The sequence below is a fragment of the Xenopus laevis genome, chromosome 5L (genome assembly GCF_017654675.1).
Source record: "Xenopus laevis strain J_2021 chromosome 5L, Xenopus_laevis_v10.1, whole genome shotgun sequence".
NCBI classification, from domain to species: Eukaryota; Metazoa; Chordata; class Amphibia; order Anura; family Pipidae; genus Xenopus; species Xenopus laevis.
Window position 1 is genome coordinate 10,359,512 of NC_054379.1, and position 16,699 is coordinate 10,376,210.

Consider the following 16,699-nt stretch of genomic DNA (forward strand, 5'->3'; position numbering starts at 1 on the left):
GGATTCGGTTCGGGATTTGGCCAGGATTCGGCCTTTTTCAGCAAGATTTGGCCGAATCCATCTGCCCGTCTGAACCGAATTTGCATATGTAAATTAGGGGCAGGGAGGGAAATCACGTGACTTTTTGTCACAAAACAAGGAAGTAAAAAACTGTTTTCCCCTTCCCACTGATTCAGATTCGGTTAGGTATTCAACGGAATCTTTTGCGAAAGGATTCTGGGGTTTGGCCGAATCCAGAATAGCGGATTTGGTGCATCCCTAAACAAGGATTTTTGTACAGGTATGGGATCAGTTATCCAGATAGCTCCGACTTACATTTAGGCCACCTCCCATAGACTCCATTTTAATCAAATAATTAAAATTTTTTTGTAATAATGAAACAATAGCTTGTACTTGATCCAAACGAAAATATAATTAATCCTTATTGGGGTTATTTAACGCATACAGAAAGACCCCTTATCCAGAAAGGCCCTGGACCTGAGCATTCTGTATTAACTATATATATATATATATATATATATATATATATATATATATTTAATATATATATATATATTTAATATATATATATATATATATATATATATTTAATATATATATATATATATATATATATATATATATTTAATATATATATATATATATATATATATTTAATATATATATATATATATATTTAATATATATATATATATATATATATTTAATATATATATATATATATATATATTTAATATATATATATATATATATATATATATATATATATATATATATATATATATAAATATAAATAAATAAAAACACATGGTAGGTTTATTTCAACGTTTCGGCTACTGCACTCGAGCCGTCTTCAGGAAGACGGCTCGAGTGCAGTAGCCGAAACGTTGAAATAAACCTACCATGTGTTTTTCACTAAAGTCCTAGGAGTGCGGTTTCATTTTTTTCTTTCGTATGCTATCTATAACCAGCACCCAGGCATTTTGTTGGTTGATTGGTGCACCAGCTCTGAAAAATATATATATATATATATATATCATAATAAATACACCCGTATAATCATTTCAAGAAATAAAATGAACAATGTTATCTTTACCTCCTTTTTTGTTTCTTTTTTAGGGTCATAATCACTGTCGTTGCTGTCCTTTGGATTTGGCTCTTCCAGCTCCTCGTCACTGGGTATAAACACAATAGAATGTTCAATTTAATGCTGGTGCTTCAATGAGAGTCACTTGGCAGATGAGTTTATAATCGGTGACATTTGCACTGACCTACACTGCACAGCACTGCATACACAAGTAGATATATATATATATATATATATTTTTTTTTTTTATGAATCAAAAATATAAAAGGATATTATAAATTCTATAAAAGCACGAGATCGTGTTTTTATACGAGGTCATGGAACTACGAGTTGAATTCAAATATCCTCATATTTTGCAACAGGGGGTACTTTATTTATTATAATACACGGGTTTCCTTGCGTCTAATGACAAATTACATCACATCTTTTCCAGGGTTTTTTCTGTTTTCACATTTCTAATCTCTAAGACAAGGAAAGGCTTTACCTCCATCCCACATTAAATTATAGTTTCCCCTTGTCTGGGTGAATATTAGCCAGCCAAGGCTGCACCACACTTAGCGCCACTTCACCACTACGCTAATTCACCAAATGCAAAGTTGCGAAATGCTGAAGTTTCGCTAGAGTTCTGTCAATTTCCCAGCTGCTCCAAGTCATGTGACTTGTGCTCTGATAAACTTCAATCACTCTTTACTGCTGTACTGCAAGTTGGAGTGATATCACCCCCTCCCTTTTCCCCCCCAGCAGCCAAACAACAGAACAATGGGAAGGTAACCAGATAGCAGCTCCCTAACACAAGATAACAGCTGCCTGGTAGATCTAAGAACAACACTCAATAGTAAAAACCCATGTCTCACTGAGACACCTTCAGTTACATTGAGAAGGAAAAAGAGCAGCCTGCCAGAAAGCATTTCTCTTCTAAAGTGCAGGCACAAGTCACATGACTTGGGGCAGCTGGGAAATTGACAAAATGTCTAGCCCCATGTCAGATTTCGAAATTGAATATAAAAAAATCTGTTTGCTCTTTTGAGAAATGGATTTCAGTGCAGAATTCTGCTGGAGTAGCACTATTAACTGATGCGTTTTGGAAAAAAACATGTTTTCCAATAACAGGATCCCTTTAAGCATATGTCATAAAAATGGTGCATGAGCCAAGTTTCTAACTCCCCCTAGACATGAGCACAGTTAATACTCTTGTGCTGGAGGCAAGACAGGGAAAGTGAATGGAGCACAGACAACAAGCAGAACATGAATGAATACTACTTGGAGATCTGTGTCTATTTTCTAGCATTAAAGGAGAAATCAACCGGTGAGGAAAAAAAACCCTACCCACAACCCCAGGTAGCCCTCCCTCCTTCCTCCCCCCAGGCTAACTACCCCCCCCCCAGGGAGATGCCCCATACTCCATACTTACCCCTCGGCGCAGATTGTTCAAGCAAAATTCCATGCGTCCATCTTCGGCTCCTCTGTAAACTGACTGGGAGATCGGTATTTCTGCGCATGCGCAGTTGGAGCAGTTTCCCGATTTGCGGCAACTGCACATGCGCAAAATTACACGAAAATTGTCGATCTCTCAGTCAGCTTACCGAGGAGCCAGAAGATGGATGCGTGGAACTTCGCTGGAAGAATCTGCGCCGAGGGGTAAGTATGGAGTGAGGGGCATTTCCACAGGGGGGAAGGGAGGAAGGGCTACCTGGGGTGGGGGTTACAGGGTTTTTTCCCCACAGGTTGATTTCTCCTTTAAGTGCGCGTCACCAGAGCAACTCATTTTAATGGTTTCTATTAGTTGGGGATGTAGGGTTAACCGCAGGGTTAATTTTATGTAAGCGATCCAAACGGGATTTTCTGCACATGCGCCTATTGCGAATCCCATACATGGTGCATGCTCGGGGGATCGATGCATTGTGGGTATATAAGCTGATGCTACCGGTTTGCTGATTATTCAATTCTGATGCTAATTGCACTGGTTTCTGTGCTGCCATGTAGTAATTATGTGTATTAATTACTAATCAGCCTTATATTGTGACATTTCTATTCTATGTGTACTGTATATTGTGAGTGTGAGGTCCCTAAACTCAGTAAGTGACAGCAGCACAGAGCATGTGCAGTGAATCAGCAGAAGATGGGGAGCTACTGGGGCATCTTTGGAGACACAGATCTTTACTGCTAAACGGCTGGGGTTGCCTTGGGCTGGTACAGAAGCACAAAACATCATGTACAACATTTCTAGCTACTTCTTTAGTTAGGCTTTAGTTCTCCTTTAAGGGTTCAGAATTACAGAAGACCAACTTTACCCACCTTTCTCTGGGATTGGATTTGCTGGCTAACTTCCGCGCTTGCCTGTCCATCAGACTTGTCCGCGACCGTGTTTTCTTCCAGGAATAGTAATACTTCACGAGGCTTGCAATCGACTTATCTGGAAGCTAAAAAAAAAAAAAAAGGAGAGTTTGGCTCCATTACGGCTTGCGAATCCCATTTCGCTACAGTTTCCGTCTTGCGGCCAGTTTTAACGGCAGGGACACACAACGATTTTGGCTTTACCATTTGTTGAATTCTATGAAAACTCTTGCCATGAAAGCTAAAAGCTTGTTCAAAGAGAACTTTGTCTTCAACTGTCCATTCATCAGGAAACGGAGTGAAGTTGGGTAAGTCGGCCAAGGACCTCTCGATGTTGTGTTTGTGCCAGAACAGCATCCCCAAAGCCTTGAAAAGGAGACAATAAGCTTCATTTCTGGGTACTGTCTGTAGGTCAGAACATTGCTGAATGAACATATCTAGGGATCAGTAGTGACCAGTATATTAGCAGATAACTAGTGATGGGCGAATTTCTCCCGTGAAAAATTCGCGGATAATTGTGAAATCGGAAAGTTCATTTAAGAGCATGAAATTCGAAAGTTTTTATGAAAAAAATTGATCAATTCGAACGTTTTCACTAAAAATTCAAGAAAATCGAACCTTTTCACTAAAAAAATCGAGCAATTCAAAAGGTTTCACTAATATAAAAAAAAATAAAGCAATTCAAAAGGTTTCATCTAGCACATCGAACATTTTCACCAAAAAATCGTTCAATGTTTTCATGAAAAAATTGTGAAAATCAGAAATGGACGCAGACGAATTTTCACTGCCGAGATTTGCGGAAATTCGCCTCGAATTAGTGCCAGGCAAATGTATTCGCCCATACAGATAACACAAGGATTTCTATTAGCCCTATAATGACCACTGGGTAGAAATTCCCAAGATGCCCAATAAAATTGTCCTATGAAATGTGGTCAACATCATCAGATCACTAGTGATGGGCGATTTTATTCGCCAGGAGAGAATCTGCGGCGAAATTCTGCTTTTTGCCTCCGGCGAATAAACATTTTTTTTTACACCTGCAACAAAATTCTTACACCAGCAGCAATTAATTCGCACAACGGCATCAAAATTTGCGTTTCATGAATTTTTTGCCGTTTTCTGAATTTCGCGGGAAATTCACAAATTTTACAGCGAAACAGGATAAATTCGCCCATTACCACAGATCACTCATTATACATGCCACAGCAGTAGTTCCCAAACTATAGGAGCTCATCCGCCTAGGAGGGATCAGGGCAATTTTGGGGGTGCAGTAGGGATACACCAAATCCAGGATTAGGTTTGGAAATCAGGCAAATATTTAGGATTTGGATTCAGTTCATCCAGTCCCAATTGGCATATGCAAATTAGAGGTTGGAAGAGAAATCACTTGACTTTTCATCACAAAAAAAAGTAACAAATCTTTTTTGCCCACTTTTTCCTTTCCCTCCCCTAATTTTGCATATACAAATCTTTCACGAAGGATTCGGCCGAATCCCAAAAAGTGGAATCGGTTCATCCCTATGGCAGTCTAAAGGCCAATTATTGTAAGATTTGAAGGTAGATATTCTTGGAACTACAGCTGAAAGGTGAATATACCAATGTTTTCCTATAGCTATATTATTTAAAGGGGTGGTTCACCTTCAGGTTAACTTTTAGTATATTATAGAATGGTCAGTTCTAAGCAACTTTTCAATTGGTCTTTATTATTTGGCTTCTTCTCCTGACTCTTTCTAGCTTTGAAAAGGGGGTCACTTACCCCATCTAAAAACAAATGCTCTGTAAAGCTACTAGGGATGCACCGAATGCTCTGTAAAGCTACTAGGGATGCACCGAATTCACTATTTTGTATTCGGCAGAAATCCCTGGTGAAAGATTTGGCCGAATAACCGAATCTGAATTTGCATGTGCAAATTAGGGGCAGGAAAGGAAAAGGTGGAAAAAAAAATCTTCTTTTGTGATGAAAAGAATTTTTGTTGTGCTCCTCTACCGTTTTAGAGTTCAGTTGCTAGCATCAGCGGCAAGAATAATATTTGTTTTGATGTCAGATTGAAATAGAACAACGGTAATAAAAAATAAATATTATCAATGGGCTTTGTGGTTGCCGAGGTCACTGACCCTAGACACCAGCTGGCAAAAAATACTTGCAAAGCTGCTTCAGTTCCACATAGGGATGCACCGAATCCAGGATTCGGTTTGGGATTCTGCCTTTTTCAGCAGGATTCGGCCGAATCCTTCTGCCAGGTCAAAACAAATCCTAATTTGCATTTGCAAATTAGGGATGGGGAGGGAAATCGCATGACTTTTTGTCACAAAACAAGGAAGTATAAAATGATTTCCCCCCCCCACCCCTAATTTGCATATGCAAATTAGGATTCGGTTTGGCCAAATCTTTCGTGAAGAATTTGGGGGTTCGGCCGAATCCAAAATAGTGGATGCGGTGCATCCCTAGTTCCATGATACCATGCTAACAGTATAAAAGAGCCAGGATTTGGAGAGGCTGAAGCCTGGGAGATGCTAGTCCAGGTATGGGATCGGTTATCCAGAAACCCATTATCCAGAAAGCTGCAAATTACAGAATGGCCATCTCGCATAGCCTCCATTTTATCCAAATTGTTAAAAATGATTTCCTTTTTCTGAGTAATAATAAAACAGTACATTGTACTTGATCCCAACTAAGATATAATTAATCCTTATTGGAAGCAAAACTAGCCTATTGGGTTTATTTCATGTTTTACATGATTTTCTAGTAGACTTAAGGTATGAAGATCCAAATTATGGAAAGATCTGTTATCCAGAAAATCCGGAGCATTCTGGATAACAGGTCCCATACCTGTACTTACACTTGGGTTCCTGATACATGAATGACAGAGTACCTGTTCCACGTTGTAGCCATGTTTCTCCTTTGCTATAGCGATATATTCATCCACTGCAAGAAAAGAAATGGAGGTAACATACATTTAAACACTGGGTCAGAAAGTTCCAGTTAAGCAATAACTTGTAGAACAGAGAGAAGGGTGGCGATTCTATGCTCAGGGGGAAATGTTACTCTTCTGTGAAAGCCCTGTCCATGAGAGCAGTGGTATAATCCAGATTAAAAAGGTAATGGCAGGCTGGAAGTATGGATCTATCTGCTACAGTTGCTCTTCTATAGGGAATTACTTGTGTTTGGTGACCATTCAAGTCAATGGGATGCAGAGGTTAAAATGGGCAAATTGCATGAATGCGGGTCGGCAAGAACTTAACGGATAATTGTCAGTAGTGAGGAGAGAATCTGTCCTCATTCACTTCACCAAACATTTTGCGAAGCTGCAAATAATTTGCGAAACAGCAACATTTTGCAAAAAGTTTTGAAGTCAAAGGGCGTTTTTACACGCAACAAATTTCTACAAACGTGGCAATTTTTCTCGCTCCAAATACATTAAAGTCAATGGGCGTCTTTTCTTATGGCGACTTTTTTTGTCCGAATGCATTAAAGTCAATGGGCGTTTTTTATGGCAACTTTTTTTGTCCTAATGCATTAAAGTCAATGGACTTTTTTCTCTTATGGCGACTTTTTTTGTCACAATGCATTAAAGTCAATGGGCGATTTTTCTTATGGCGATTTTTTTCTCCAAATGCATTAGTCAATGGACTTTTTTTTCTTATGGCGGCTGGGGTGGGCTCAGCCCAAAGTCCAGTTAAGGTGAGATTTGATCATGCATATTTGCTTCCCTAGATACACATGAGAACTCAGCTTCAAGGTCAGTTAGGGAGAAATTTCAGGTGTTTATTTATTTGCTGTCCCAGATATTCTTGATGAACATTACTTCTAGCAGAGATTGGACTGGCCAGAGACTTGTCTCCTGATAAACCCAGTGTGTTCCTTACTGGTTCATCCATGATCATTGTGGTGTGATTGAACGAGGGTCGGCAAGAACTTAATGGATAATTGTCAGCAGTATAAAGGTCCCTTTAAACCAGAGCCCTGGGCATGAGGCACTCACAAACAAAAAACAGTAGGGCTATCAGAGCAGATAATTCATATAAGATTTGTTGAAATTTCAGGGGGGGGGTGTTTAAAACTGAAAATGTACGACGAGAACCTAAAACAAAAAAAAATTTCTGGCTCATCACAGAAGTAGAATCAATGAATGGATTGGGAAAACTTACATTTAGGATCTGGTATATTATGATGCGGTGACCACACCAACATCTCTCCACTGTCTTTATCAGTGTACTTGGTTGCACCTGAAATACAGACGTACATTATTAAAGACTGTTCTTATTGAAGAGAGTAACGTTTGAGACCAGTAACTGGCTATGTCAGTGACCCCCCCCCCCCCATTTACTGATCTGACCATGACAGGAGTGACGTGTTTGTGCTGTTTCCTAAAAGGAGCACCGGACTGGAGAAAATCTACCTTTCCTTCTCCTTTAATTCTATTATTATAGCGTTTCAAACCAGACTGGGGTATCCACCCTAGCTCAGGGACCGTTTTTCCTCCTCTCCCTCAGCAGACTAAAGATTTTTACGGCAATAGCTTCACATGCACTTCCGCCATAGCAAAGGGAACTGGGATGTCAAAAGGAAGGTAATCACATTTAAGGAGAGTTTAGATGTCCATTAACTAGAAGGCCCAGAGTACTTTTAATGGAAGTCCCTACTCCTGGTGGCCTTCAATGATACATAAACCTATAATCTCGTAGTATACAGTCAGAAGGAACGGACCAGCAGGTGACTCTTAAACTGGCCATAGAAGTGCAGATTGTAGCCTCATTTAATACAAACGATCTTCCAACCTGCAACCAACCATTCCGATTAAATACAGTAGAAAAAGAACAAATGAGACTGGACATCACAGCAATCATACAGAACTTATGTCAGACAAATAGTAGTGACCCATTGATATCGCCAGATATTCGATACATGCAGAGATAGTATTGTTAGCTGACAGTAATCTTCTATCCTGTCCCATCGACTGAACAACCGATCACCATGGTATGAAAAAAATGATGGGACAAACCACACACGGTCCAAAAATCACATGAAACTTACTTCATGCGACTTTATCTTTGCGTCTAAGGGAGAAACTCCATGGGCGATTTCAGCGCGATCGGATGCACAAAAATGCGGGCGCCAAGTTTGATGTGACGGAAATAAGGTAACAGATGGAAATGTCAGATGAAGTCGCAGTGTTTATCCAACGCAACAATCATGTCACGTCGGACGAACGCTGCGACATCTGACGTTCCTGTTGCTTACCTTATTTCCGTCACATCCGAAATCGCCCATGGAGTTCCTCCCTAAGGCAAGCTTAAAGGAGAATTCAACCCCCTAATTGGCATCCCCCTTCCCCCCTACCCTAAATAGGCCCCCCTCCCCCTGGCACTCTGGGCAAATGCCCCTAACATTCTACTTACCCCTCCTTGCAGGTCCTGTCCAGCGGAGTTCACAGCAGCCATCTTGTCTCCTTCGGTCTTCTTCCAGTAGTGATCAGCATTTTCGGGCGCATGCGCAGTTGGAGGAATCTTCCGAGGCGTAGCTACTGTGCATGTGCATAATTTCCGATATATTTCCTGCAAATTTCACGACTTTCGGCGCATGCGCAGTAGCTCCGCAACGAAAGATTCCTCCAATTGCGCATGAGCCCGAAAATGCCAATCACTACTGGAAGAAGACCGAAGGAGACCAGATGGCTGCTGAGAACTCCGCTGGACAGGACCTGCAAGGAGGGGTAAGTAGAAAGTTAGGGGCATTAGCCCAGGATGCCAGGGGGGATGATGAATTTGTCTATCATCAGCCTTTACTGCTCATTAATAGTCTAAGGAAAACCACATAACGTAGAATATAATGGAAGAGCAACTATCTCCCTCGCATCACTGAAACCTTTAGAAAGTTATTACTTTTTATTTATAACTTCCCAAGCATTACCATAGAGCTGTAGAATAGACGATAAATACAAGACACATTCAGCACACACTGATGCCCATATCTCTACCCACAAGAGCTTACAATCTAGACATGCATTCACTGCTCCTCTGTATCCTATCCTTGTGCTAGGCTACAGGTAATCTTCGCTCCCCACTGATGGCAGAGACATATCCTTTAAGATTTTATTCCACTGCTGCATTCCTTGGAAATAAATAATGAATGAGAGATAGTTAAAAAATATGCAGACTTTTTATGATTTTTAATGGTTTGGAACAGTTCCCTAAGCCTAGCGCCCTGTTCTCCTGCTGATCTGTCTGACTACTTTGCTGAGCTTTCTGACTACTGTTACTTTGTATCGACAGCCATCAGTCCTCAGCCTGCATCCTCCAAACCCCACAATTCCCTGCACACGTGATTTCAATAAGGAAAGGAACATCACAGTGCAATGCATTGTGGGTTTTGTTGGTTTTCAAATGATACAGAAAGAGAAGAACTATTAAACAGCTGGATTCCAGCATTTATTCATACTTTTAAAAAAAAAAAATTTTAAAAAAAAAACAGGTAACTGTAATGGGTACATTAGGGGGTTTCTATGTTATGTGGGCCCTTTTATCAAATTTTGGTTTGGAAGCCGGAGTTCCCCTTTAACTTTTAGGATGATGTAGAGAGTGATATTCTGAGATGAATTTTATTATTTGTGGTTTTTGAGTTTTTTTTATTCAGCAAATCTCCAGTTTGCAATCTCAGAAATCTGGTTGCTTGAGTCAAAATTACCCTAGCAACTATGCATTGATTTGAACAAGAGACTGGAATATGAATAGGAGAGGCCTGAATAGAAAGATGAGTAATAAATATCAAAAACAATAATTTTGTAGCCTTACAGAGAATTAATTTTTAGAAAGGGTCAGTGACCCCCCATTTGAAAGCTGGAATGAGTCTGAAGAAGGCAAATAACTATAAAAAAAAAACTATAACAAATAAAAATTACAATTAATTTGAATTTGCCATTCTATATCATACCAAGTTACCTTAAAGGGGCTGTTTGCCTTCCAAAACTTTTTTTCAGTTCATCAGAAATAAAGACTTTTTATCAATTGCATTTATTTATTTTTTTACAGTTTTCCCAAAAATTTCTCAGCAGCTTTTCTGGACTATTAGAAACTATTGTATCAATTCTAACAGCTGCCTGTAATGAAACCCAGAGATTCTGCTCAGCAGGAACAAATAGAAGAAATGCATCAACTAAATGTATCAATTTAGAACAGTTACAGAGTCGGCGACCCCTCCCCCCAGGCTGGTGAAAATTAAGCGTTACATTTCATTATTAGAAAAGCCGTTACAAATATAAAGTAATTGGAAAAAGGCTTTTTTTCTGAACTATCTAAAACCAACTGAAATGAAAAAAGTGTTGGAAGGTGAACAACCCCTTTAAATTTGAACCACCCTATTAATGAGATGCAGGACCCGCAAGATCTGCCTAGAAGTCTTATTTGACGCCCTTTACTTAGTCCTTATCTAATAATAATCTAGGAAGAAGAGAAGAAAGGTGAGAAACATGGATTATTGCTCTTATACATAGAACCAGACAATGCCCCATACAGGGCAATATAAATTGCTGACAGATTAAGTTGACAGTTTATTGGGCAGTGTGTTGGGCCCTCCGATGGGCTTCCCCGGTTGATATCTGGCTAAAAGTCATCCAGATGTCCTTAAAAATCCCGTCTGATCAAGGACCGCAACGGTTCGTTGATGTGGCCCTCGATCCAACCGCCCATATTCTCGTTGTGCCCAGGGCCCACGATCGGATCAGCTCGATATAGCCCACTTCAATGTGGGCATATCGGGGGGAGAGATCCGCTCGTTTGGCGACATCGCCAAATGAGCGGCTCTCGCTATGTATGGCTAGCTTAAAGCTATACACAGGGAAATCCGTTTTGAAGTGGGCGATATCGAGCTGATCTTATCGTGAGCCCTAGGGCACAACGATCGGATCAGAATAGAGGCCAAACAGGTGGTCAGATCGAGGGCCACATCAACGAACCGTTGCGGTCCTTGATCAGACGGGATTTTTAAACTTGCCCGATGGACATCCGGATGACTTTCAGCCAGATATCAACCGGGGAAGTCCATCGGGCATGTTTAAAAATCCAGTCTGATCAAGGACTGCAACGGTTCATTGATGTGGCCCTCGATCCGACCACCCATATTCTCGTTGTGCCCTAGGGCCCACGATCGGATCAGCTCGATATCGCCCACTTCAATGTGGGCATTTCGGGGAGAGATCCGCTCGTTTGGCGACATCGCCAAATGAGCGGCTCTCGCTATGTCTGGCTAGCTTAAAGGTGGCCCATACACAGGGAAATCCGCTCGTTTGGCGATGTCGGCGAATGAGCGGCTCTCGATATGTATGGCTAGCTTAAAGGTGGCTATACACAGGGAAATCCGTTTTGAAGTGGGCGATATCGAGCTGATCTGATCGTGTGCCCTAGGGCACAACGATCAGATCAGAATGGAGGCCAAACAGGTGGTCAGATTGCGGGACCACATCAATAAAAAGATGTGGCCACGATCAGTCTGGATTTTTTACCCTGCCCAATCGACATCTGGCCGACTTTCAGCCACATATCAATCAGGGACGCCGGTCGAATTGCCCCGCACACGGGCCAATAAGTTGCCGACTCAGTAGGCAGCTTTTATTGGCCCATGTATGGGGGCCTTAATAAATACACTGGAGTAGTTGATGGAAGGGAATACAGCACTGATTCATCCATCCTCCAAGGATTTCATAGACTTACTGGGAGGGTAAGTCTTCCGCACATTTGCATCCAGCCATAAATAATCCTTGGAAGGTCAGACACAGCCCACAAGTATCCGCTTGGACTGTCCTGCACTCAGTTATGTCATCACTTCCGCAGATAACGAGATCAAACCGATTCTGGAACTATGGTCTGGGGCCCTACATGCGCTGCTTAGACTGGGAATGATAAAGGACCAGTGTTTGGCTTGAAACGTTGTATCTGCCAAGATTATGAAGCCAAAGAGTAACGAATAAAGACTTTTTAATTGTATCCGTGGATGGTGCCGTCTGCTACATTCCTTACATATTTAAGGTTGGTTGGAGAGGACAACAATTGACCTGCACCTGATTATTTCACAAAAGATTAAACAACTTGGGGAGTGCTGCTTAATTGTCTTTCTATGCTTAGACTGGGAAGTCAAGTTTCATCCATGTGTGGGCACCGTCCCGGATAAACGAGAAACTTGCCTCTCCAAATGCAGAGGGGGAACCCTGAAATGAACAATAAACCCTCTCTAGAATTTGGGTTAAAATGCACTATTTTCCTACAAACATTCAAGGAGGCATATAGGCGTAAGATTATCCTGCATTGGGAGCCTTCCATTCCTGCGTAGAATTATTATATCAATAGGAGCAGCCATGACTGCTCTCCCCGGCCCTCCAATGAAAAGCATCGAATCACAGAGACACACTGATATAAGCATTGAGCCTTATAGGCATTTACTATTAGCAGCACGGATGACATTACTCAATATATTACTTCAATACGCCTGTATTCAAAAAGGATCAATTTAACTGGACGAGCATTCTACTTTCCTGCCACCAGAGGGCAGAGTCTCATGTTTCTCATTTAGCCAATTAGAAATACTGTACTGTTTTTAAAGGAGAAATAAAAAAAAAAAGTCACGGTGTAGAGAGCCAGAGCAACGGGAGGCATAAAGTGAAGGGTTTACTTGATTATGGTGAAACTGTCGGGGGGGGGGGGTTATTAATGGATTTTAATTTAGTTACCCCCCCTTATTTATGAAGGATGCATTAAAGGGATACTGTCATGGGAAAAAAAAAAATTTCAAAAGGAATCAGTTAATAGTGCTGCTCCAGCAGAATTCTGCATTGAAATCCATTTCTCAAAAGAGCAAACAGATTTTTTTATATTCAATTTTGAAATCTGACATGGGGCTAGACATATTGTCAATTTCCCAGCTGCCCCAAGTCATGTGACTTGTACTCTGATAAACTTCAATCACTCTTTACTGCTGTACTGCAAGTTAGAGTGATATCACCCCCTCCCTTTCCCCCCAGCAGCCTAACAACAGAACAATGGGAAGATAACCAGATAACAGCTCCCTAACACAAGATAACAGCTGCCTGGTAGATCTAAGAACAACACTCAATAGTAAAAACCCATGTCCCACTGGGACACATTCAGTTACATTGAGAAGGAAAACAACAGCCTGCCAGAAAGCATTTCTCTCCTAAAGTGCAGGCACAAGTCACATGACCAGGGGCAGCTGGGAAATTGACAAAATGTCTAGCCCCATGTCAGATTTCAAAATTGAATATAAAAAAATCTGTTTGCTCTTTTGAGAAATGGATTTCAGTGCAGGATTCTGCTGGAGTAGCACTATTAACTGATGTGTTTTGAAAAAAACATGTTTTCCCATGACAGGATCCCTTTAAACTGGAGTTGTGGTGAGAGTTCCCATTTAACTGGCTGATGTCACAATGAGCAGGGTAAAACGCAAAGCTGCGGATAAATAAGGCTCCTCCGAAATTAAATAACTGGTCGTAATATTATAGGGAGCATTATGGGAATGGGGGTGTATTCCCCCTTTGTGAGTGACCCCCCCCCGTGCAGAGAGAGACTATCAGGAAGGAACAGCCTTATACTTCTATTTCCTTGCGGCAATTCTGTGAGAGCGTCGGCCATAGTGTGACTGAGTATCTGCCTCCAGCCCTCCTGCCACACTCTCTCCTCTTGTGCAACAGCTCATAGCAACCTGAATGGCACGGTGTGTTGCTAGGGACTCCTCTCCCGTTACTATGGTAACAGTTCTGATGCCTATTTCACGGGCGTATGGAATTCTATGGGTTCTGTTTGGCAAGTTCCGTCTCCACCAAGTCGTGCCCCCCAACACGGAGCAGCCCCCCACTACACATTAATCATCATCTTCTTCTTCTAGGCCCTAGATACCCACACCAGATTCAAGGGTAAGTCAACAGCCATGTCTGAGGATGATATAAGTCTCCCCTGTCTGCAACTGCCCAATGCAAGTGACCAATGACCAGTGCTACAGAGACACAACTCCCAGCATCCCCCAAAAGCCGTGTGCGCTGAAGCTGCAGATGTAAATCTAGGCTGCCCTCCAGCTGCCACTTAACTGCAACATACAGCTTTGACTGTGGGGTCGCAGGGAGTTGAATAGGATGGATAGAAATGTCTGCCCCTCGATCTGCTCAAGGCAAGAGGTTCTGCAGCAGCAGCCGTCACTTCAGCCTCCCGCGCACAGAATGTTGGGGATTCCCCGGGGCCCTCCAGCTGCCACAACTCCCAGAATTGCAGCGGACTAACCAGAGCAGGTCGGACACACCCCCGCGGCTGCTCCATTGCCAGTGATATCCCTGAACTACAAGTCCCAGCGCAGCTGGAGGGCCGCCAGTGACCATTACACGGTGTGGGGATTTATTGTACAGACACGAAGCTCGGCCGGAGCCGCCCCGGGGGTTTCAGTGATACCGAGGCTACTACCCGCCAACGCCTGGGAACGGGGAAATACTCACCGGGATCGAACTCCGGGATCCGGGCCTGGAAATCCGCTCCCACCCGCATGCCGACATCTGCACAGGGAAGAAAAAGAGGACAGGCTATAGCCGGAGCTGCCATGGGCACTCGCACTCACACACAGACCTCAGTCGGCTCCGTGACAGCAGCAGCGAGCGCCCGATCCAGTCCAGGATTTCCCATTCCCTGCGCTTTCCCCTCTCTGTTCCCCACACTAAGAACAACGCGGCCCCAGGAAACCCCGGACTGGACCAAACTCCACCACTGACCCGGAGCCGCTGCGTCTCTCACTCATTCGCTCTAGTTCGAGGCTACCACAGTGCTCGTCGTCGTCGCTGCCGCCGCTCTCCTCAGAGAAATGGCCATTGGAGACGCTGGGCGGATTCTTGGCTCGGTTCTTGCCCAGGAACTCGCTGCTCTTTTCCATCATCCCAGGCATGGCGTCGGCTCTGGTCCCGGTGCGTGTGTCACGGATCCCGGCTGAGGGGAGAGCGGGGAACTACTTAATATGGAAGCGGCGCAGTGACACGCAACCGCACTACCTCCTCCAGCCAGAGGGGGATCCGTGCGCAGCCGTGGGATACAGGCGAGAGGAGCGTGACCCGGCTCGTAGTGATGCGCCTTCCCCGCTGGGAGAGGGAACTGTGAGCACGTACTGTCCCTCTGCTGCTGCTACTGGCGGCTGTCCTCCCTCTGTGCGACTACAAATCCCATCAGCCAGTGTTCTCCTCCTGCGAGTCACCTCAGGAAAATGGCCATTAGGTGCCTGAGACTTGCAGTTGGTCATTTAGAGGGCCTGCACTTTAACTGGCTGTTCATTAGTATCATAGACAGTGACATTCTGAGACAAATTGCAGTTGGTTTTTATCATTTGTAGTTTATTTAGCTTTTTATTCAGCAGCTCTCCAGTTTGCAATTTCAGTCATCTGGTTGCTAAGGGCCAAATTCCCCTAGCAACCATGCACCGATTTAAATAAGAGACTGGAATATGAATAGGAGAGGCCCGAGGTAATAAAAAGTAGCAATGACTATAAAGTTGTAGCCTAAGAAAACATTTGTTTCTTAAATGGGGTCGGTGACCCCCATTTAAAAGCTGTAAAGAGTCAAAGAAGAAGGCAAATAATTTAAAAAACTATAAAATATAAAATAATGAAGACCAATTTAAAAGTTGCCCCGAATTGGCCATTCTATGACATACTGAAAGTTAATTTAAAGGGGAACCGCTCCTTTAATTGCATCTGGGATCCCGGGAGTTGTAGAAAATATACAGCTGGAGGGATTGTAGTGGAATTCTCTATTTGTAGGTCCGTAGCATCAGGATTAGTCGTGGGGTGCTGGGAGTTGTAGTAAAAGAAAATCTCTAGGAGTTGGTGGGTGGGGTGTTGTAGTTTTGTATGTGGGGAGTGAGCAGTGGGATTCTGGGAGTTCTAATTAATTATCTGGAGGGGCAGAAGTGAGTTGCTGGGGGTTTGCAGTACAACATCAGCCAGAGGGTTAGTAGCAGGATACTGGGAGTTGTAGTAAAATAACATGGAGACATGTGGGTTATAGTATGTGAAGTATCAGCAGTGGAATTCTGGGAGTTGGAGCTGAGGATTTAGAGGATTTTTGTGGGATTCTTGGAGTTGTACCAAAATAACATGGATATGTATACCTCCCAACTGTCCCGTTTTTTGACAGCTCAACCCACAGTCCCCCGTTTGTACTGGAAAGTCCCTATTTCCTCTGCACTGAACAGCCAGAAAAATAAACAAAGTTTCTAACTTAATTGACTTTTGTCAGAGAGCC

General features: G+C 42.6%; 1 protein-coding gene across 6 annotated transcripts in view; it reads right to left on the bottom strand.

Annotated features, from left to right (window-relative positions):
• Window positions 1–15,527, bottom strand: part of rcor3.L (REST corepressor 3 L homeolog) — a 37,007-nt gene extending 21,480 nt beyond the window's left edge. For 2 of the 6 annotated variants that reach the window (XM_041562516.1, XM_041562514.1), the window contains exons 1-7: window positions 15,230–15,526; window positions 14,911–14,967; window positions 7,571–7,648; window positions 6,295–6,347; window positions 3,626–3,787; window positions 3,383–3,507; window positions 1,097–1,175 (exon numbers count right to left, since the gene is read on the bottom strand). In XM_041562516.1, coding sequence (XP_041418450.1) covers window positions 1,097–1,175; window positions 3,383–3,507; window positions 3,626–3,787; window positions 6,295–6,347; window positions 7,571–7,648; window positions 14,911–14,967; window positions 15,230–15,350 — 675 coding nt within the window. In that variant the 5' untranslated portion in view covers window positions 15,351–15,526. Of the gene's footprint in view, window positions 1–1,096; window positions 1,176–3,382; window positions 3,508–3,625; window positions 3,788–6,294; window positions 6,348–7,570; window positions 7,649–14,910; window positions 14,968–15,226 lie in introns of all 6 variants that reach the window. The other 4 variants (XM_041562515.1, XM_041562513.1, XM_041562517.1 and 1 more) reach the window with 3 other exon arrangements.
• Between the last annotated feature and the right edge of the window lie 1,172 nt (window positions 15,528–16,699).